Here is a 22,707-nt window from a genome sequence, read left to right as displayed (position 1 = left end):
CTTTGTAGAGCATTTCGGTTGTTTAAATCTCTCTCTCTCTCTTTTTTTAAATAGCCGTATAGTTGTAACAAAGGGTAAAAACAAACGCCAGTATCCTAAATGTCTGCATATCTGCACAATGAGTTATTTTTGCAGTTACGAAAACCGAACTTCCTTTAAAATAAACTCACTACGGAATGTGTCAGAGAACGTATCAGACCACTACCAGAAGTCATAAATGTAGGCGGCCAAGAACAAAGACATGACACCTAAGTCGTGTCATTAAATTGCCACTGTGCTGTTGCCTTTGGGCGGCTCCAGAGGTCCTTTTCTCGGTTTGCATTCACTGACCATCTTGACACGGGTGTCACGAAATTATTTGCCTCTGGAGTGGGATAGGTGGAAAGTAAATGAGGGACATGAGCAGGGTTTCCCATGAGGAACGTACCTGGAAGTGTGGGAGAGGCTTAGTTTCAGTGTCAGAGAGTAGTAGGGGGTGGTGGGGACTGTGGCAGAGTGGAAAGCAGAGACTGTGTCTAAGGGACAGCTGCGGTGTGCCTCTAGTGGCCTTTTGTTATTTTTAAAAAGGTTTTTATTTTTGTTTTTGAGAGAGAGAGAAAGCACACAAGGGGGGGTGAGGGGCAGAGGAGGAGAGAGAGAGAGAATGAATGAATGAATGAATGAATCCCAAGCAGGCTCCATGATCAGTGCAGAGCCCAGGGCAGGGCTCCATCCCACAACCCCGGGATTATGAGCTGAGCTGAAATCAAGAGTCCAACGCTCAACCACCTGAGCCACCCAGGCATCCCTTTCTGTTGGTTTTTAACAACAGCTTAATATTGTGGTATAATTCCTATGCCATACCGTCCACCTATTTAAAGTGTGCGATTCAGTGGTGTCTAATACATTCCTAGGCAGGTGCAGCCATGACCACAGTCAGTTCTGGGGCGTTTTCATCACCTCAAACAGAAACCCCGGACGGTTGAGCCATCTCCTCCCTGCTTTTACACACACACACACACACACACACACACACACACACACAAGAGTGTTGGACTTTGTCAAATGCTCTGTGTCTCTTGAAATATTGATGTGGGTTTTTGTTTTTTATTCTGTTGATATGATGAATGGTGTTAGTTGCCTTTCAGATGTTAAACCAACCTTGCATTCTTGGGACAAGCGCTACTTGATCGTGACATATAGTTCTTTTTATATGGAACTGGGCTAATATTTTGGCGTGCTAATATTTGGCGGGTTTGTGTCGTTAAGAGTCGTAAGAGATGCTGGTCCGTGCTTTTCTCTTCTGTGATTTCTTTGTCCAGTTTGGGTATCAGGGTAACATTGGCCTCACCGAATGGCTTAGAAGTGTTCCTTCTTATTTTTGGAACAGTTTATGTAGACTTGGTAATAATTACTCTTTTAAAAAAAAATAAATGTTTATCCATTTTAGAAAGAGAGAGCAGGGGAGGCGCAGAGCAAGAGAGGGACAGGGGATCTGAAGCGGGCTCTGAGCTGACAGCAAGTGAGCCCCATGTGGGACTCAAACTCATAAACTGTGAAGTCATGACCTGAGCCAAAGTCGGACGCTCAGCTGACTGAACCACCCAGGCGCCCAGCTAATAATTACTCTTAAATGTCTGGTAGGATTAACCGGTGAAGCCACTGGGCCATCATCTTTCCTTCGTGGGTAGTTTTTTGATTATAAATTCAGTCTCTTCGTTTGTTATCGGCCTATTCACATTGTTTCTTTCTGAGTCAGTTTTGGTGGCTTGGGTCTTTTGAGGACAGTTGAGGTTTTTCTTTGTTTTTGTTATTTGTTTTTACATTTTTTTACATTCTTCCAGTGGTCGGCCTTGGTCTTTACCTGTCTGTGGAAAGGACGCTTTTCCCTGGTATGGCCCTTCAGTGAAGGGTGAGGAAACACGTCATAATGTTCCTGTTCCTCTCAGAGGCACAGTCTCACATGGCAGGACCTGTGAGGTGTGTGGCCGTAAATCAGAACAAGAAAACACGATCTCTCAGCACCTGGGAATAAATGTGTGCTGCTAGAAGCCCGAGATCATAGGAAGCTGTCCCCTGAGCATTTTTGTTCCCTTTATGAAAGAAAGAATAATTCCCTGGCCATCCCTCCTGCCATGTAAATGAGTGTTTGTTGTCACATCCTTCATATTAAAAGGAAAAGCTCAAATCGTAAATAATTCTGACTGCTTGAGATATGCCTTGCTTTGCTTTACTTCTGGAAATTAAAAATAACTCCCCTGTTATCAGGAAGAGGGAAGTTTCAGGGCCCCTGGGTGGCTCAGTCAGTTGAGTGTCCAACTTTGGCTCAAGTGTCGTAGTTCACTAGTTCGAGCCCCACGTCGGGCTTTGTGCTGGCAGTTCAGAGCCTGGAGCTTGCTTCAGATTCTGTGTCTCCCTGTCTATCTCTGCCCCTCCCCCACTCGTGCTCGCTCGCTCTCTCTCTTTCTCAAAAATAAACATTTAAAAAAATGAAGAAGAGGGAAGTTGCAGTTCAGAAAAATGTGCACAGTGCCAACAATACTTGGGGACCCCTTTACTCATATTTACCTCGCACCATACGTTTTGAGTAAGTCCTGAGGATAAACCTACAGCCAGAGAGAGAACTTTCCTCCAAGAACAACTGCTTTGAAGAGCCCGTGTTGGACTGGGCTGCCTCTGTAGGTAGTGAGTGCCCCGTCTCTGGAGGCAACCAAATGGGAGCTGGGACCCTTGTCTGGAAGACTAGAGATGGGATTTCAGCATCAGAGGCAAGTTTCCCCAGGCGACCTGTGAGCCCCTGTTCAGTCCTACAATTCTGCAGTTCCCTGTGCAGTCCCCCTCAGCAACAGATGCTAGGCTTCTCGAATCAAGACAAATATTAATGTCCCCATTTTACAGATGGTTCTAGTAGAGCTATAGCCCTTCTCTCTTGCCTGTGGACTGGCCCTTTGCTCGCATGTCTCATTGCTTCGTGGCCCTTATGGAATGGGACACGGTGCCCAGTGCAGACATCCCACAGGACAAGCCTAGCACACTATGGACGTACCAGCAGCAGCCCGTGTGACAGGCCCTACAAGAGTCGCTTTTGCCCCAGAAGGTGTCCTGAAGGCACCTTGAGCCCTGGTGTCTCTGCTTCCCATCACCTGTGCAGAGACCTCTGCACCTTGAGGTAGAGACTGGGATCCGGTTCCCCCTTGCCTCTTCTGTAACCTTCCAGGGAAGTTTTTCATGGAGCGTTGACAATCTGTGACAGATCCTAGCAGCTTCTCTCAGACGGTTGTTTCTGAAGGACGTTTACACATTTCTTTGGCATTTTCCAGCTGCTAATTAGCAACATTCTCATTTCCCTTAATCACAGAGACAAGAAAGCCCACAGGAGTTTTTCAGTTAGCTCATAGAAAATGTTTCTTTCTTGGGGCGCCTGAGTGGCTCGGTCGGTTAAGTGTCCGACTTCGGCTCAGGTCATGATCTCATGGTCCGTGAGTTCAAGCCCTGCGTCGGGCTCTGTGCTGACAGCTCAGAGCCTGGAGCCTGTTTCAGATTCTGTGTCTCCCTCTCTCTCTGCCCCTCCCCTGTTCATGCTCTGTCTCTCTGTCTCAAAAATAAATAAACGTTAAAAAAAAAATTAAAAAAAAAAAAAAGAAAATGTTTCTTTCTTTCCTATTGATACACATTCGGGATGCAAGAATGGCTTCTGGGTGTTTCGGCTTCTGAGCGTCTGTCTCTGGAAGGCAGCCGCGGAGCTCACGCACCGGGCCCATTGTGGAGGCTATTATGTCCCCACAATGCATGGAGGGCTGTGCGGAATTCTGCTCACACCCCCTAAAACTCTGCAAGGGGCCTTCATTTCAGTTTTGGCTGGGTTGCCCCTAGGAGTGTTTACCCGAGTTAAACTTAGGGTTTCTTTCTTCTCACCGATTCTTTATGTTTCAAACCAAGTCGTTCCAACAGAAGGATCTTATAATCATGCGATTATAAGAGCAGCAGGGAAGGCCCTACTGTGCGCCAAGCACTTTGTACCTGTAACTAACGCATTCATCTCTCAAAGATTGGTGGCTGTCATGTGCCTGGTCCCGGTCCAGGCACTGGGAGTCCGTGGGGAACACCTCATGAGCCACAGTGTTTCTGCCCATTTCCTTGGTCCCGTGATGCATAGCCGATCATGGTGACATTGTACGTCTGTGGAAGCGCGTCAGGAAGGAAGATGAGGCGGGTAGCAGGTGCGAGCCTTAGGGTTTGAACTTGGGTGTGTCCTGCTTTCCCCCTGAGTGTGACCCGTGGACAGAGGTACCCGTCCCAGTCCTGGCCCTGCAGGAAGGCATAGGGCTGGCTGGGGTCCCTGGCTGGATTTCCACCCAGCATCCAAGCCAGGGTTCTTCTCGGTGTCTGTGATCTTCATGGGCTCGTGGTCACCCCCTCGGGGTCTCGATGGCATCCAGTCGGGGGCACAGACCCCAGTGCTTGCGTGGCACGGCCTGACCCACCGCACAACATTGACAAGCACGCTATATAATAGGAAGCGGGAGCTGATGGCTCCTGTGACGTGTGGAAATATTTATACGGTCCTTACTCTTCTGTGAATGCTACCTATCAAGGGACAAGTCTGAAGTGTGTGGGGGCCCAGGGAAGCGAGGAACCGGGATGATGCGGGCAGACCCTCGGGGCCTGACGGGGGCCAGTAGACGTCACGGCTCCAGCCCACTCACGAGCTGCCTCCGGTGCCACTGACAGTGTCTTACTGAGCAGTAATGCATTCATTGCCTCTGAAGAGATGACAGGACTTTCCTCTGGGCTCAGTGTTCGCTGAAGTTCTCAGGTGGCACCTTCAACACTTGGAAATTAGAATTCGCTCTGGGCTTGGATTTTTCTCCTCCTCCTCTCCTTCATACTCGTGCCTCAATGTCGGTCAAGAAGCAAGTGGACCCGGAATGCCTGCAGAAACAGACGTGCACAGTCTAGAGTTTGCAGTGAGGCAGGCCCCCACTCTGCCTCCAGCTGCCTGGCATGTCCCCCCGCTTCCCCCAGAGCAGCTTCTTCGTCTCCCAAGGGGCCTGGTGAACTCTCTCCCTTAGAGCTTTGTTCGGGAGGGGGGGGGGGGTGGTGAGGCGAGCTGATGGGTGCCAGCAGGCAGGCCGGCCGGCCAGGCCACGCAGTATCTCCGTGTCTGTCACCCGGAAGGTGGCCGGACCTCCAGCCTCTGGGAAATCAAGCGGAAGACGAATAACTCAGGCACACCTCATCCGGGTTGATGTGCCCTTGAGCTCAATGACACCGGCAGGGTTTCCAGCTTGGCCGAGCTTGCTAATGGGGCTGGGGCCTGCCTCAGCTCTGGCCTTTTCCGGCCGGCCCCGCCCTCCTCCCCTGCCCCCAGTTCCATTTTGGTTGCTCTGGCAGAGTGTGGCAGAAGGAGCCCTGAGCTGGGAGCTTGGGCACCTGGGTTCTCTCCCCAGTGCTGCCCCTCCAAGGCTGGGTGCCCATCCTGAGTGGGCCTCAGTTTCCCCATATGTGCATTGAAGGAGTTGGATCACAGCACTTCCCAAAGAGATGAGGGTACATGGGGTTTGCAGACTTTTTTTTTTTTTTCCCTAGAATTTCTAGGTTTTAGCAAAGCTAAAAGTAAAGCTAAGGAAGCAAGCTGGAAAGTCAGGTTTCTTTGGTGTAACTGCAGTGACCTAGAGCTGTGATCCTGGATCTTGACCTGATTGGTACATGTTTATTGGTACTGTGCTGGGTGCCAGGCTCAGCCCTGAGGCTACAGCTGGCGAGAAGACAGCCTGAGGGAGGATGGACACTAGACCACGGTCTCCATCATGGCCAAATTATATGCAGTAAAGCTGCACTAGGAGAAGTGAACAGAGGTAGCTCTTAGCTGTCTGGTCAGGGAAGACTTTTCTGAGGAAGGATGCTTGAACAGGGGCCTGAAGGATGAGCAGGAGCCAGCAGGTGAAGACAGGGTGCAGGGGAAGAACCCCAGATCATTAAGATGGACTGTGTGGTCTGCAGGCAGGCAGGCAGGCAGGTGCTAGCTGGCTTTGGAGAACAGAGCAGAACTGTGGCTGGAGCCTGACAGTGGTGAGGGATCATGGTTTACAGTGACATTAGAGCCATGGGCAAGGGCCAGCTCATGCCAGGTTCTTCCAGGATGGGCTAAGGATTTGGACTCACTCTCTGGGCAGTCTTTGAAGGATTTAGAAAAAAAAAATTTTGAGTGCTTATTTATTTTTTGAGAGAGACAGAGTGTGAGCAAGGAAGGGGCAGAGAGAGAGGAAGACACAGAATCCGAAACAGGCTCCAGGCTCTGATCTGTCAGCACAGAGCCTGACGGGGGGCTCAACCCCACAAACCGTGAGATCATGACCTGAGCGAGAAGTCAGACACGTAACCAGCTGAGCCGCCCAGGTGCCCCGTTTTTTGAAGGATTTTAACCTGGATATGATGTGATCATTTTTGGCTATCTCATTAGGGTCAGAAATCTGCTTTTTATTTCCCCCACTGGTTCTTGATATTGAAATCCTAGCTTTGCAAGCACTGAACCATTCACTGTCAACATCCCCTGCCCCCCATGAATGTAACACCACAAGCTGCAGGCAGCAAAGCCAGGGTTAGAGACAGGAAGCGCCGCTCTGGATTCACCCACCAGCTCTGTGGCGTACCCCACTTGCCCAACCCCCAGACCACGTAGTTGAGATACATGCCTTAACAATACAACATGTCACTACAAGTGCATCTACAGTGTGGGAGAGTGATTACGGTGCAGTTTATTTGGGGAGAGATGCTTCTGAACGTGTGGTCGCAGGAAGCAGATAGGGAAAGAAGGAGGTTTAAAATTGGGGGTGGGGGGTCTTTGCAGTGAAGACCGGAACACAGTAACCCGGGTGTGTCCATCTCCTCGGAATGTTCACCAGGTCTGTACGTCAAGCACGGCTGAGGCAGAGATGAATGAGACTCACAGAGCTAAACCTTGAGACTGTGGTGGCCTCTATGGTCTCTTTGCAGGTTCTGAGATTCTGCAAGGTCAGGTTAGGACTTCCGAGTGAGAGGTTTGTTTGGAAAGGAGCTATGTCATGCATGACACTCTTCCGTCACCAGAGCTGCAGAGGCAGTGGCCTGCACAGAAGCTGGGAAATCCCGGGTTGGAATCCTCATTCTGCCTCCGAATTGCTCTGTGCCCCGTGGCCATCGACTGCCCTGCTTTAAGCAGCTTCCGTTTTCTCCTTCTCATAAATTGGAGTAAATGCTCTCGGAGATCCATCCCAGTTTTACCATTTTACATTTCAAGCACTTCCCCTGGTCGGCAGTGGGGGCTCATGGCGAGGGGTGGGCAGGGCAATGCTTGGGTTAGGATCTTCCTCTGAGCCCTGGCCCAGCCGTCTCCTGGAGATGGTGTCCCATGGGCAATGGGCCGATGCCATGAGCGGCTGCAGGACTGAGCCCCACTCCAACCTTCCAGGTGTTCCCTTTGCTCCCGGGCGTGTCGACCGTCATGATCCATGACCTGTGCCTGGCCTTCCCAGCCCGGCGAAGGCCGATGTCTACGTCTCGGACATTCAGGAGCTGTACGTCCGTGTGGTTGACAAGGTCAGTAGCCACTCCCTAAAAGGCCCCTCGCTGCTGATTCACAGAGGCTGGGAGAGCGGTGTTTCTGTGGGAGTTATCTTCCTCGTGCCCTGTTTCTGAGTCCCTGTACCCAGCTCCGCCTGCCCCCTACCCCCACCCCGCCAAGTTGCTTTGAGCTTATGATGTTGTCTCACCTCTGTCACTCCGCGTGTGTGATGTCAAGCAACCTCTGAGGTTATACTTCTTCCTGCCAGTTGACATCGGGAAAGCTCAATTGCGAATCCCGCCCGACGTCGTCTCCTCGTGAGCCCCGACTTGGGGATTCTCGGTCTCTAGCTGGTGTAGTTACTAACTGGCCAGGCATACCCCTTGCTGATGGTGAATTTTCTCCCTAGTGTGAGGGTTTTGGAATCTCATCAGCAAATGAGTAAAATGAGCTATGCCAAGTGCTTTTGCAAAAGGAATGCGTAATAGGTCTAGGCTTTTCTTTAACGTAAACAGGGAATTTTTATTACTGCAAATACCTGAAGGAGCTGCAGCCAGGCTTATAGAGGGCTGCTGTCAGGTTCCTATCTTCCTGACTGGAGAGAATGGTTAGTAATTAAAAGGGGAATGTTCGAGCAGCTTAGAGTGCTTGAAAAGCCACTATTCTCTCACACCGCCTCATATGTTCCTTCTGTGGTTTTACTTCCACTGGTAATTTGCTGATGAGAGTTCTACTTCTTCACTAAGCATTTCTGACTCTTGGTATCTTAAAGTTCTTACTGTACATATTATATGGTGCCAGATGTGAGCTGTTCAGTCAGTAAGCACTTATGGAACTCCTACTGTATGCCATTCTGGCTGTGTCTTTTCACTCTAACTAGATTCTTAATTCTTTAAGAGCGGAGAGCGTCATTTTTGCATTTAAGGATCCCCAAAGCTCTTTGTGTGCAGTAGGCACTTAATTAATTTTCATCTGTTGATTGGCTGATTGTCTGGAGTTCAAGCTAGGTCTGTGGGTTTAAGGTTGACGATGCTTTCACAGAAAGCCTTAGGGTACAGTAGGTGATGAAACTGGTCATTCAAAGGCTACCCTGAGTTTCTGTCCCCTATGATGCAGGTGGAGATTGGAAAGACGGTCAAGGCATATGTCCGGGTGCTGGACTTTCACACGAAGGCTTTCCTGGCCAAATACTTTGCCTTCATGGACCTGAAGCTCTGAGCAGCCTCCCAGATCATTACATTGGTGTGAGTCCTCCTAGGGGTCAGAGGAAGGCATCACAGGGACAGGACTGGCAGGTCCAGGGGAGAGGTCCCAGCCCTTCCCTCTGTTCCAGGGCCCTCGATGAAGCCCTTGATAACTATACCACCACGTTCCGCGTCCACGGTGTGGCCATTGGCCAGACCAGCCTCACCGCAACCGTGAGTGATAAAGCTGGACAGCGAATCAACTCAGCCCCGCAGCAGATTGAGGTAAAGCTGTTTCCCTTCCCACCTTCCTGTGTGGGATCAGTCCTGCCCTTACTGCATGCGTGCACGGGGTGGGAAGTGTGTCATTTCTGTGGCGGGCCAGGGAGTTATGGGGGTAGCCCAGGAAGCTGCCGTGGAGAAACCAGGTTAAAATCTATACCCTGCAATGTCCCCTGATTAAAAGGGAGCCATCACCAGTCCCAGGGATCTGGGGAGGCAGCTCCAGAGGGAGGGATCTGAGTGGCTTTTACCTCCTTCTGGGACAGAGTGGGCAGGATGTGGCTCAGAGAAAGGGAGCCGCTCGTCACACAGCCGGGGAGTGGAAGAACACTCTTGAAACCCTTTGGTGCCAGAAGGGAGCGGCTGGGTAGAAGCCGTGGGCAGATTTAGGCTCCTGTGTGGAAGCCCATCTTGACAGTCGGTCTGAACCCGCCCTTAGAAGCAGTGGGCTTTTGTCGTGAGCTCCTGGAGCAAGCAGGTCCTGAGTGAGGGAGCTCTGGGGCACCCCGCAGTCATCTCAGTGTGTGACTTGGGACTCGTCTTGTGGCATTAGGTGTTCACACAAGCCTCCCAGTCCCCGCTGGCCAAAATTTCCCGGCCAAGTTTTTCCATCAGCTGCTTGTCTCCTGCCAGCGTCCTCCACGGGTCTCGTCCACCCAGGGGCGGATAGACTTTATATTAAACTGTGCCGGAGCTGGTGGTTCTGGTTCGTGCCTCTAGAAGGAAGGGCTCCTTTCTTCTGGTGAAGAAGAATTCATTTCTGCCATAAATAGCTCAGCCCTGCGGAGACTAATCCTGATGCACAAAGCAGCCCCTCGGCCGACCGACCGCCACACCCCTTCACTGCACAGGCTCTTCCTGTGCTCCTGCCGGGCGGGCACTGTGGGGGGGTGCAGGACGATGGTGTTGGGCTTCTTTGTGCTGCAGAGACCAGGACATCCTTGTCCTTGACCCCCCACACCCCTCTTTCTTCATCTGAGAAGTTTTGAGGGCATCGAAGTAGAGCACTATTCTCAGGCAATTTATCAGTAGAAATTGGAGAAGTTCAGCGAAATGGAACATCTTGAAGGCACTGGAATGTAAACCTTGACGTGCATCAGAATCCCCTGGAAGACTTGTTAACATATAGATTTCAGGACTCCCCCCGCCCCCCACCGCCCTGCCTCATTCTGGTTTCATAGACCGGGGTGGGCTGGAGAATGTGTATTTCTAACGATTGCCCGGTGACCCTGGTGCTGCTGGTCAGGGGACCGTGCCATGAGAACCACTGCTCTACGCAGGGGTCTCACGTGAATAAAATTGTCTTTGTTTTCATGGGGTTTCACATCTGGTGAAATGAAGCATCGTTGTAAACAACAGAACATGCCCCTGAGAACCACAGATCCTCAGGCCCATGGGCGGGCTGAAATCCTGGGGGGGGGGGGGGCGCTCAGCCCCCCCCCCCCCCGAGCTGGTCAGGACCCCAGGCCCTCGCCAGTCCCTTCTAACAGAGGAGGGATGTCCAGGCACCGTGCCTCCCTGAAAATATTCAGGGGTGAATTCTGCCCAGCTGTGCGAGCTTGGAACACGATGGCCCCCTTCTCTCTTGTGTCTCCACACGCAGGTCTTTCCCCCGTTTAGGTTGATACCCAGGAAGGTGACGCTGATCATTGGGACAATGATGCAGGTAGGAACCAAAGGCCGCGTGCTCGCCCACCCCCACCCGTGGCCCCTGCCTAGCTCCAGGCTTGCCTGCCCTCCTGGGCGCCAGAGGGCTAAGATGGGGCGCTCCGGGCCCTGAGCTCTGAGGATGAGGCGGAGGCTGATGGGCACTGCTATTTCCCCCTACGCCAGATCACCTCGGAGGGTGGCCCCCAGCCCCAGTCCAACATCCTCTTCTCCATCAGCAATGAGACCGTTGCCGTGGTAAACAGTGCCGGGCTGGTGCGGGGGCTGGCCGTCGGCAATGGCACCGTGTCTGGGGTCGTGCAGGCCGTGGACGCTGAGACTGGCAAGCTTGTCATCGTGTCTCAGGTAACGAGCGTGGGCTCCACTGGACGTGGGTGCTTCCGAAGCCTCCCTGGGCATGAGCCCTCTAAGTGCTGGGGTGCACTGTGCCCCTCAAGAGCTGGGGTGCTGGTCAGCTGGGATGGGGAGGAAGTCTGTTAACTGGGTTCTGGCTCTGCTCATGAGGACCACCCCTCTCTGAGGGTCCTGCTTCTGCCCTCTGAGTCCACAGCCCCTGTCTGCCACCTGACCACCCACCAGGGCCAGCCTAGCCAACTTGGGACCCCAAGATCGCTCAGAATTCTCCAGACTGAGTCTCCCCAAGTGCTCTTTTTTTTTTTTTTAATGTTTGTTTTTGAGAGAGAGAGAGCACATAAGTGGTGGAGGGGGGGAGAGAGAGAGAGAGAGAGAGAGAGAGAGAGGATCCAAAGCAGGCTCTGTGCTGACAGCATAGAGCCCAACATGGGATTTGAACTCACAAACCGTGAGACCATAACCTGGGCTGAAGTCGGACGCTTAACTGACTGAGCCACCCAGGCGCCCCTCCACAGCTGCTCCTTAAGGGACAGAGCCTGGTCTTCAACCCCGTCCCTGCCCTGGGGACATTCTAGTGCATGATGGTCACGCAGCCTGCAGCCCTCTAGTTCTCTCAGCACCCCTGCCCCAGGGTGTCTACGGCTACCCTGTTTCCAGACGACGGTCCTGAGGCACAGCTAGTGGGCCAGGGCTTGGGGACATTCTGATGGAAAAGGGGTTACTGTTAGTTCCGACACGCTTCGTGGATCGCAGTGTGTGTTTTCAGGGGCGTGGGTAGCCAGGCTGCTCTAAGCATGTGGACGATCGGACATCAGTAGTGTTTCAGACCCAGAGTTCTATTTCCAGGAGAAAAGGAGACCCTGAATCACGCAGCAATGAACTTAAGTTATCCCCCAAGCCTCTCGGCTGGACTCGGGGACTTTTGCTAAGCGCTTTTCTGGATCAGCGGAGACAATGGAAGGCCGAGCTAGGGGAGTCCTCCCCCCAGGAGGGTCTTCCTGCCCCTCATTAGTGGCACTGACACTAGGCGGGTGAAAGTCGGTTTCTAAGTCCGATAGTTTCCCTTGTTTCCCAGGGGGTGGAGACCTCACCGGGGTCCGGAAGGGAGACGGGAGATGGTTTCCACCTCCTGAGCAGGGCTCAGAGTGCTTGGATTCTCCCTGACGGTGCCCTGTGGAAGCGTCTCAGGGGAGACTGCAGCGTGGACATGACCGTGCCAGAAATCTGGGCTCTAAGAAGAGCATTGTTTTGTGTAACGTGACTGTGGACGGCCTTTGCAGAACCCTGTCACCCTGCTCCTTGTCCAGCATTCAGGGCCCCCTGGAAGGAGTCCATGAGCTCCCATGAGCTCATAGCATCTGAACACAGGTCACCCAAGGGAGCTGGCTCTGTGCACTGCCCTGGAGATGTGCCCTTCTTCCCTGCAGCTGACTTTGATCTGACATTGAGTTCATTGATTTACTCCTGTTTGCCCGAGTTTCAGTGTCTCTGCAAGTAACCGGTTAAGCCACAAAGTCCTTTTGCATCGTGGAGGTAGATGCCCTGATTGTACCTATTGATTTTTATAAAGACAAAGTGTCGGGAACGTGAAATCTGCCCTGTGGCATACAGCAGGATTCAGATAGACGTCTTGGAGGAGAAGATGAAGGACCAACGAGGCCTCGCCTTTTTTTTTTTTCTTTTCTTCTGAAGAAAGGATTAGGGCTTCGGGAACCAGCCTATTTTTCTCCCCCCTGGGGGCCCAGGTGGCTGAGATGGCAGCTGGCTGAACTATGGCCAGAGGAGCTGACGGCCATGCATTTCCCTCCCAGCCACTTCTCTCTCTCTTTTCTTTAAATAATTTTTTTTTTGAGAGATAAAGTGTGCAATGAGGGGAGGAGCAGAGGGAGAGAGAGAGAGAGAGAGAGAGAGAGAGAGAGAGAGAGAGAGAGTCCAAGCAGGCTCCCCACTGTCTGTATGGAGCCCAATGTGGGGCCTGAACCCATCAACCGTGAGATCATGACCCGAGCCGAAACCAAGAGTCGGACGCTCAATTGACTGAGCCACCCAGGCATCCCACTTCTCTTTGTGGTCTGACCTCGCTGGGCCACCTCTCTCCGTGTGTCTCTCATCGGGTGGGGTGGGAGAGGAACTGGGGGAGGGTCTGGCACCCCTGGGCAGGTGGAGTGACTTTGCCAGCAGTTCCATCTGAAATCCATCTCCTAGAGCCCCGGCAGGCAGTGGTTCAGCCTGAGGCCCACGTGTCCACAAAGTGTAGGGGGTTCTGCTCAGTAGCTCCAGATCATAGAATAGGCACCCGTGGCCAAAGCATGGGCCAGGACTGGCAAAGGGAGACTGGGCAGTGAAAGGGACAAAGGCAAGGAAGAGAAGGAAGAGGATGGATGTTTATTGAGTACCTACTATATGCCAGGCATTAGCCTGGATCACAAGACACAGGGTGGGCTCAGTATATAAAAAAGGCTTAAGGGTTTTAGTAGCCTGGGCTCAACAGAGTCAATAGCACTATAAAGAAGCCAGATAAGGTTAATCTTTGACCAGATTAACAAGAGTATAGACTTCAGAATGAAGGAAAATATACAGTCGGCTCTAACCAGACTCTATCTGTATCCCGCATTTGTCCCAACACCCTGATCATTGACGGAGAGTAACACATTAGATTTAGGGTCGGGAGCATCTGGACTCCTGTCTTGTGAGGGCCACCCAACCTAGAGAAGAACAGTGTCCGGTCACTGCCCCCTAGTCTCTCTGGTGCTGACCCAGAACAACTCCATCTAATAGGTCTGCAGGCTCAGAGGACAAGGCTGGGAGCCCCAAGGGAACGGGAGGAACAGTGGCCAGATCTGTGTGGGGTGAGCCACCCACAAAACCAGGCTGCCTTGGGAAGAGGAGGGTGATGCTGGACATCCGTGAGCACCTTCCAGCCATGCAGCTCCCAAGCTGGCCTTGGCAAGAGCCTCCCTGTTTGGAGGGGTCCCTTGGTGAAACACCTGTTGTTGGCTGATAGTACCCCTCTGCCCCAGCCAGCCTGAGCCCAAAGCCCTTTCCCTAGGACCTCATGGAGGTGGAGGTGCTGCTTCTCCAGGCGGTGAGGATCCGTGCCCCCATCACTCGGATGAGGACGGGAACCCAGGTGAGACGGGGACCCCTCCAGCACCTGCTGCCGGTGTCGCTGTCTGAGCAGCCCCCTGGCGGGTCTCAGGCTCCGAGTTCTGGTTCAGGCTGAGCTTGTGGGGAGTGGAAGTTGCTGCTAGGTCGCTGTTTCCTCTCCTGCTCAACCCCTGCTTATCTCTGGGGTCAGACTGAGCTTTAGGACGGAGCCCTACCGTTTCCTGCTCTAGGCCTCGCAGGCATTCTGTGTGTTCTCGCTCCCGGTGCAAAGCCCTCGTGGGCATAGCATTTACCCCTCTCCAGTTCTGGGTCCCCCTCCCTCAGCACAGTTATTGAGTGATGCCTGTGTCTCCCTCCCCCGAGTCTGTCACCCTTCCACACCTGGAATAGCACCTGGCAGGGAACAGGAGCCAACGCTTGGATAGCAGGACCTCAGGGCTTTCTGTGCGGTGACTCATTGGACACTCATCAACAAGCTGTGAGGTGGCTCCTGGTGTCAGTCTCTATGTTACGGGTGGGGAAATGAAAGCCTAGAAAGCTTATGGCCTCTGCCCAAGGTCACATGGCTAGTAAGTGCCAGAACTGGAAGTTGACCTAGGCGGCCTGGCATGGAGTCCATTCTTCCCGTTAGCGGTATTGCCTCCCCTGGTGGGCACTCAGGAAGCACGGGTTGAGGGAGCCCGTGAACCCCACCTGTGCCCATTCCATGTGAGCAGGGAGCCCCTGCTAGATTGAGAGAGGAGCAGAGGCACGGATGGCAGGGTGGCCTGGGCTGGGCTGGCCGGGGGGCTGCAGGCCCCCTGGAGCTGTAGGGGGCCACGTCACCAAGGGGGTCTGTCAGCCAAGGTGAGACGCCGTGCACAGCTCAAGAAGGACCGTGTGCGGAGGGGCTGGCTCTGTCTCTTGTTTGATCATTTGCTATTTCACCAGAGCTTCTCGCCCCTGTGCCAGGCCCTTCTCTGGTTAGGGAAGAAGGGCCCCCATTGCACAAAGGAGACAGGAAAGCGCCTGGGCTTGGAGGTGCCCAGGGCTTGGGGGGGGGGCACTCTTGGCGGTGGGACTCTGCTGGTCACAGGCCTGGCTTCTCTCCTGCAGATGCCTGTTTACATCACTGGGATCACCAACAGCCAGAACCCTTTTTCCTTTGGCAATGCCGTGCCGGGCCTGACCTTCCACTGGTCTGTCACCAAGCGGGACATCCTGGACATCCGGGGGCGGCACCAGGAGGTAACCCCCCCCCCCAGGGTCCCCTGCCCCCTGCATGCACCGGCGTCCGGAGCCGGGAGGGTTCTCCCCACGTTTCTGCACGTGAGCTCTGCCCGCTCCCTCCCAGGCTGGTCCTGGCCCTGTCCTGCTCTCTCTCAGGGCTCGTTGGGACACCTTCTCCCAGATCCTGCCACCGCACTGTCCACCCCCCACCCCCAGTGACCTGCCTCCGTTCCCAGTCCTCTCGTGACCAGGAATATGGGCTCCTAGCTCTCCCTCCTTCCCGGTCCCGGACTGCCTGCAACCCTTTCCACTTTAAGCACATTCTTGCTAAGTGCCAGAGAGGGGCGTCGCGGGTAACCCGCTTCAGAAGGCAGCCTTGTGGGGAAGTCACAAAAGTTCCAGGCCGTCACAGGGTCTTGGTCAGGGCCCCTACTCTGTACTTCTGACCTTCTTTCTGAGGCCATGCCTCACAGCCCTGGGGCTTTTTCCAGATTTACCCCAGAGGGCAACCACCCCCACCCCCCTCCCCTTAGCCCTTCTTAGAGGGACCCTGGCCTCTCCTCAGACCTCAGAGCTGGACGAGTAGTTATAACCCCCTCGTTGTGTTGACGAGCCCATACGGAAGGGACATGCCTGTCTGGCCCAGGGAGCCAGTGGGGAAATGGGACAATGGGACCAGGTTCCAGCCCTGGTGACTCTAGTCTGCCCTCCCTGGGTCATACAGGACTCGAGTGTGGGGTGGTTTTGAGAGGTTTCTTCTTGCCTTGTCTGTGCATGGTGGGGAGGGTCCTGTCTCCAGTGCCAGGGGCTTCCTCAGACTGTTCCCATAACACGGACATCCCAGAATAGAGGGTCCCTTCGCGGAAAACTGCCAGGTCTAGCAAATACCTCTCGGTTCATCACCCACCCCACATGCTAAGGGCTCTGAGAAGCTCTGCCCGCCTAGGTTGGGCCAACATCCCCAACATGCACCCATGAACCTCGTGAAACTCCGCCTCCCGCACCCGTGACGGGTTAGCGGGCCCTGGCTGGAGCGGTGAGGCAACGGCCTTTGAGAACAGGCAGGTGGATGTCGGGGGGACTGGAGCCCCTGGCCCTCCCTGAGAACCTATTTGGTGTCCATCCCAGGCTTCGCTCTGGCTCCCGTCACAGTACAACTTTGCCATGAACGTGCACGGCCGGGTGAAAGGCCGGACCGGGCTGAGGGTGGTGGTCAAGGCTCTGGACCCCGCTGCTGGACAGCTGCACGGCCTCGCCAAAGAGCTCACTGACGAGATCCAAATCCAGGTGAAGGACAGGTGGGCAGAAGCCGCCGTCAGAGGGAGAGGAGGTGCCAACCCAGCAGCCTCTCCCCCCGGGGACCATTCGGGGGCACATCAGCCCTTCTGCCACCCCACACCTGAGGAGTTCTCGGGCTGCAGGGGAGCCCGCAGATGGGGCTGCCTGAGGGCATAGGGTGGGGGCGGGTGGCTGGCAGTCCAGGAGGTCCGAAATAGCTTGATGTATTCCCTAAAGAGCGGGTAATCCTGAGCTGGGAGTCTGAGGCACCTTCATGGTAGAAAGAAGCCAGAGAACTGTCTGAGTGGGGCATTAATTGAATTGTCTGTGTTTATTTCGCAAACACTCACAGACCACTTACCAGAGGCGGACTTGCCATTCCCCAGTCCCCAGTGTTGCCTCACCCGTGAAGTGCCTCCCGAAGCCTATGGGGCAGGCGCTGTGGGCCTTGCTGCTTGATGATGAGCCCGAGGCCTTAGAGGGGAGGGGTCAGAGTGTGTCCCCAGGTTGCAGTGAGTGGGTGGTGGGTCCTGAAAGGCCTGGAGGGCTGTGCTGTGTGTACGGCCTGGGAGACGGTGTGACCCATCGATTCACAGATGGAAACCGAGCCTCAGAGAGGGAGGGGGCCTGCTCCAAGCCTCCAGAGGAGCCCTACTGAGTCAGGACCAGGAGCTCAGCAGTTTTTCTCCCACCCAGGCCTCAGTGCCTGCATCTCTCTCTCCAGTCTGCCCTCCTCCCTCCCCTGACTATCGGAGCCCCTCAGTGAAACTAAGGATCTGGGACCCAATAACTTCTGGGATACCTTAAATGGCAAAGAAAAATTGGGGGTACTTGGGTGGCTCAGTCAGTTAAGCGTCCGACTTGAGCTCAGGTCATGATCTCACGGTTTGTGGGTTCAAGCGCTGCGTCAGGCTCTGAGCTAACAGCCCAGAGCCTGGAGCCTTCTTCGTATTCTGTGTCTCCCGCTCTGTCTGCCCCTCTCCCACTCATGCTCTGTCTCTCTCTCTCAAAAATAAACGTTAAAAAAATTGCAAGAAAAAATTGAAAGCAGCTCCTGAACGTGAGAAAAGAAACAGATCAGGTCCCCTCTTCAAGAAGAAATAAAGCATTTTCTAACCTAGGTGCCTACCTAGTCAGGGGTAAAGATTTTCAAAGAAAGAAACTGTCATTTACCAACCCCCCTCACCTCGGGCCGCACATGTGTGCATGCACACACACACAGACACAAACACACACAGACACGTAACATACATACGCATGCAGAGACACAGACACGTATGTATACACAGATAAATACAAACACAGACACGTGCAAATAGATGTTCTTCCCAGTTAAAAATGAAAGCATGTCTGGCACCTCCTCATTGGATAAAGACGGGGCTTTGCAGCCTTCGAATTCTGTGACCTTGCATGAGTCACTGAGCATCTTTGTGCCTCAGTTTCCCTAGCTGATAGCAGTTGGAGGTTTGGGTATGTCAGAGACTTAGCGATGCTGGATCCAGCCCACAGATGTATTTGATTTGGCTCATTCTGTGCTCTGAAACCATTTTTATTTGTTGCGAACATTGAAAAATAGGAAGATGTATAAAAATCCAATAGGCAGCTTGTCCTGAAGATACATGGCATTTTTCCACATGTGCCCAAATCAGCAGGAGATGGGAAGCAGCCCCTCCTGGCCCCATTGCCCCCCGCTTCTCCCCGATGGTGAGACCACCTGTCAGTTGCCATTGACCGTGGTGCTTGCATTATTCCTTTTCTTAAACTTGAGTTAACAGGAAAGTAATATCTCTCTTGCACCTTAATTTACCTCTAAAGAGGGACAATAGGGGCGCCTGGGTGGCTCAGTCACTTAAGCATCTGACTTCGGCTCAGGTCGCGATCTTGCAGTTCGTGAGTTCAAGCCCTGCGTCGGGCTCTGTGCCGACAGCTCGGAGCCTGGAGCCTGCTTCGGATTCCGTCTCCCTCTCTCTCTGCCCCTCCCCTGCTCATGCTTTGTCCCTCTCTGTCTTTCCCTGAGAAATAAACATTAAAAAAAATAAAATAAAGAGGGACAATAAAGAATATGCATTTAAGACAAATAGGAAGTAGGAGGAGACATTTTTGCATGTACTTCCTGTGCAGTGCATGCATCCGAGTCAAAATCAGGCTGCTCCACTCTGGGTGCCACCTGCCTAGTGGAAGGACTCCCCTGATGCCAGAAGCCCATCTAGCTCCCAAGGTCATTTATCATTCACCATTTCGGAAGTGCTGCCACGCACATTGCTACTGGAATCCTGCGGCTCTTTGAGACAGACATGGCAAGGATTATTAGTTTTAGACCCATTTTACAGATGAAGAAATCTAGACTTACATATACGATCAGAACATAGCAGTGCTGGGAGGGAGGGAGTTTTCTTGGAAAACCGAGCCCTTGGGATCCAGCCAGTCTGATCAGATCGGAAGCCAGTGGGGAGCTCAGAGCTGTGCTCAGCATCCAGACCCGGGTGCCAAGGAAGGTCCTTCCAAGGGTTCCTAGAGAAAGGGACTTGGAAGGGTGGTGGGCAGTTAGGGTGCATGTAGGGAGGGGTCTGGAGTTACCATAAGTGCAGCAACCATGGGCTGGGGAGCCGTCGAGGGCCCCGGGGCTCCTGGGGAGCGATGATCAGATTCACTCGGACATTACCAGGTTTATCATCTGCCCTGGTTCGCCAACATGCCCCGTACCCACACTGTGCGGATCCCGCAGGACCGTGGCAGGAGGGAGTGAGATGGGGGTTATTCTGAGATGGGCACACTGAGGAGCAGCTGAGCAAGACCCTGGGTCCTGTAACTCTCTACGCTGCCTTCTGTGCCCAGAGAGATGTCCCCACCACCGGGAGTCTAGGGAGGGGCCCGTGCTTCCTGGCTCCGTGAAGCAGATGCCGTCGGGGCCTCTCTTAAAAGTCAGCCCTCCCCGTCCCATCCCCAGCCACCTGACAGGTGCTGGCAACAGTGATCCTCCTGTCTCCACCCCGTTGGTCTCCCTCCCTGGAGGGGAGCTGGTGCCTGGCCGTGACTCCAGTCGCATGACAGGAAACAAAACTCCCTCCATTCTAGGTATTCGAAAAGCTGCTGCTGCTGAGCCCTGAAATAGAAGCAGAGCAAATATTAATGTCGCCCAACTCGTTTATAAAGCTTCCGACAAACAGGTACGTGACTCAGCGCTTGTTTGCAGCTGGGCTGAGACGCTGCGCTCGGCACCCGACGGCTCATTTGTCAAAGTTGTCAGGAGCCGCGGGTGCTTCAAGCGAACGGCATCTTCCTGGGCTTGAAGTGGGTGCGGCTTCTGCATTTCCCCCTCTCTCCGCCATGGATGGCGTCTTCTGCTGTTCCGAATCACGTGTTCCCAAGGGTCCTTCTTATCTTCCCCGTAGCCTCGAAAGGTTTTAATGCCCACTGCTCAAACCCGCTACCTTAAAGGGAAAGAAGTGCTACCTTGGAAGAGTTAAATTTTCAAATGCCCCTTTGTCTTCAAGGCTTGCTGTTCAGTGTGAATAATTCCTGACCCAGCAGCATGGGCATCACCTGGGAGCCGGTTAAAATGCAGACCCCGGGCCCCACCCCAGACCTGCACGTAACAAGACCCCCACTCGATGGGGATGCACATCGTTGTCTACAAGGCACAGGTGTAAAACACGTCTGCCAATGTCATTCCCACCTTGCATTCAAATGGGGCGCCTTTGGTGGCAATGACTTGCACGTGACCTACAGTTGCACGGTGGGGGAGGGGCTGTAAGGACCACAGGAGTGCTCGCGTGTTCCGTGGAGCGCACACATGTGGTGGTCATTCGTGCACGTGTCTAGATGCCAGGCTGTGTGCTAGGCTCTTGGAACAGGTGCATGACGTGCTGGTGGGGAAGCGAGAAGTACGGCACGAGAAGGGGACAACGAAACAAGGTATAACGGTTAAGCCAAGGCCCAAAGAAGGGCCTTCTGTGCAAGGATTTAGGGGAGGCCTGTCTGAGATAGTGAGGCTTGAGCTATTAAAGGATGAAGAGGAATTCTGCAGGTTCCCAGCAAGGGGTTACCGATGGGGGAGAAAGTTGAAGCAGAAGCAGTAACATTTACTTTAAGGTCATCTGAGGAGGGTCTGTCGGCCTGCACGCAAAGAGCACGGGGAGGGGGACAGGCCCTGGGGGCTGAACACCTTTGCTCCCTGCTGTTTCTTTGTTCTGTAGTAAGCCTGAAAGAGAGTATGAAACACTGAGATGTGTCTCCCACCCAGCCCAAACCACTTTCTGAGCCAGCAGCCCATTTTCATCCCGTTCCCTGCCCTTGGAAACAGGACAGGGCAACACCATTGCTTCCCTTTCACAGCTGGGGAGACCGAGGCCAAGAGAGGAGGCAAGCAGCTGTTTGCGGGGCATTGGGACTGCACTCAGCTTCTGCCTGGCGATGGTCTTTCACTGTGCCAGGCTGCCTTATGGCAGCAAATGGGGAAGTTTGCCCCAGAAACGATCTTTGACAGCATATGTCCCATGCAGCTGATGAGAGGAGCTCAGGCCTCAGCCTCTTCTCCCAGAAGCAGCGCCCTCTTTGGAACCATCGGTTTTGCAAATTAAGTTTCCCGTGGGTGACTGATGAGGCTGAAGTTGAGCTGAGCACCCAGGTCCTAATGCACAGTGGGGCTAAGATCAGGCCTTTTCCTTCTCCCAGGAGCCATCGGGAAGCCCAGATGGCTGGATCTCAGGGCAGGGATTTCGGGCCCCTTGCTGTGACCGGCTCCCAGACTCTGAAAAACCGAGTCTGTTTTTTTTTCCAAAGGGACGGAGCAGCATCTCTGAGCTGCCGCGTCCTGGACGGGCCGGAGAAGGTTCCTGTCGTGCATGTTGACGAGAAAGGCTGCCTGACGTCAGGGTCCGTGATTGGGATGTCCACAATCCAAGTGACTTCCCAAGAGCCTTTTGGGGCCAACCAGACCATCCTCTTTGCTGTAAAGGTAGGTTCATGCTTTCCTGCTTTTTGGAGTAATAAAAGCAATCGTGTCGAGGTAAAAAAAAAAAAAATCTCCCCTCGCAGGTATAAAATAGATCTATCACCTTCCAGCTGAGAAATTGTAGGTAAGAATTTATTGAAGAATAACTTGGGAGCAGAGGTCCTAGCTGAAAAGTTCTAGCATCTTCTAGATGTCAGAGCGGAAGATCCTTGGAGATGGATTGCAGTGGCCTCATTTCATAGATGGGGAAACTGAGGCCCAGCGAGGCCCGTGATTTGCTGGGACCAGCACCCATGTCCTGACTGGGCAGCCGGCACCTGGAACGTGATAGGTGCCTATGCACATTGACTGCATGTGCTGGGCACCCGACACAGAAATGGTTGCATTATACACGTGGCAGCATGTGCAGTTCAGTGACCCATTTTACAGGCAAGGACACTGGGACTCACCATGGAAATGACTTGCTCAGTGAGTCACTTCAGTGGTGGAGAGTCAGGGTCTGGTCAGCCGGAGTCAGGTCGTGTCATCCGGCCGCATCACGGCGCTTCCCATGTCCCTCTGCCCTCCGTGCTCCGTGGTGACGGGGACTTTCTCCTCCTCGAGCATCCTCGGGTCGGGTCCCCGGAATTTCCTTCCACTATCTCGTCATAGCCACTTTCTGAATCCTGGGTGACAGACAAGATACATGACTTCACGTTTGAGATTTTGCCATGGTCACAGATCTGTTTCCTTAATTAATGTCTTTTTGTGTCCGTAATTAATGCCTGGCAGGGAACCTTCAGCCTGGTTTTTGAGTCGGTGAAAGCAGCTTCCTGCTCATCCTACCTCAGCAAGTATGTACTGAGCACCAGCTGAGTAGAGGTCGCTGCACCCGCCGATCTTTATCCAAGAAATTGGGTCTTCTGAGCGGAGCTAACTTTCTGGCCAGGATAGATTTTACCCGGAGTTGGAGGGCCAGGGCTGCTCTCCCTGGAGCTTGGGTTTCTGGGCTCTGGGATTCTTTCCCTGGAGCACCTGTCAGCACGTCGTGGCTCCTGGTTAATACTTCCTCTGCCGTCCAAGTGGGCATTACTTCCACTTTAAACACCCGGAGAGCCAGGTTTTCGAAGGAAACCGAACATCGAAAGCCCAGGGGAAATTTTTGCCAA

General features: G+C 53.5%; 1 protein-coding gene across 1 annotated transcript in view; it reads left to right on the top strand.

The window, feature by feature from the left end:
• The window catches only part of LOC131488423 (nuclear pore membrane glycoprotein 210-like), a 60,646-nt gene that overhangs the window by 3,049 nt on the left and 34,890 nt on the right, over window positions 1–22,707 (top strand). The window contains 11 exon segments of the mRNA XM_058690292.1: window positions 7,430–7,490; window positions 7,493–7,557; window positions 8,639–8,766; window positions 8,856–8,991; window positions 10,592–10,654; window positions 10,822–11,001; window positions 14,060–14,140; window positions 15,214–15,345; window positions 16,456–16,614; window positions 19,681–19,772; window positions 21,388–21,562. Coding sequence (XP_058546275.1) covers window positions 7,430–7,490; window positions 7,493–7,557; window positions 8,639–8,766; window positions 8,856–8,991; window positions 10,592–10,654; window positions 10,822–11,001; window positions 14,060–14,140; window positions 15,214–15,345; window positions 16,456–16,614; window positions 19,681–19,772; window positions 21,388–21,562 — 1,272 coding nt within the window.

Source organism: Neofelis nebulosa, chromosome 1 (genome assembly GCF_028018385.1).
Source record: "Neofelis nebulosa isolate mNeoNeb1 chromosome 1, mNeoNeb1.pri, whole genome shotgun sequence".
Taxonomy (NCBI): Eukaryota; Metazoa; Chordata; class Mammalia; order Carnivora; family Felidae; genus Neofelis; species Neofelis nebulosa.
Note: the sequence above shows the minus strand (reverse complement) of the source record. Positions and strands in the feature narration are given on the sequence as shown.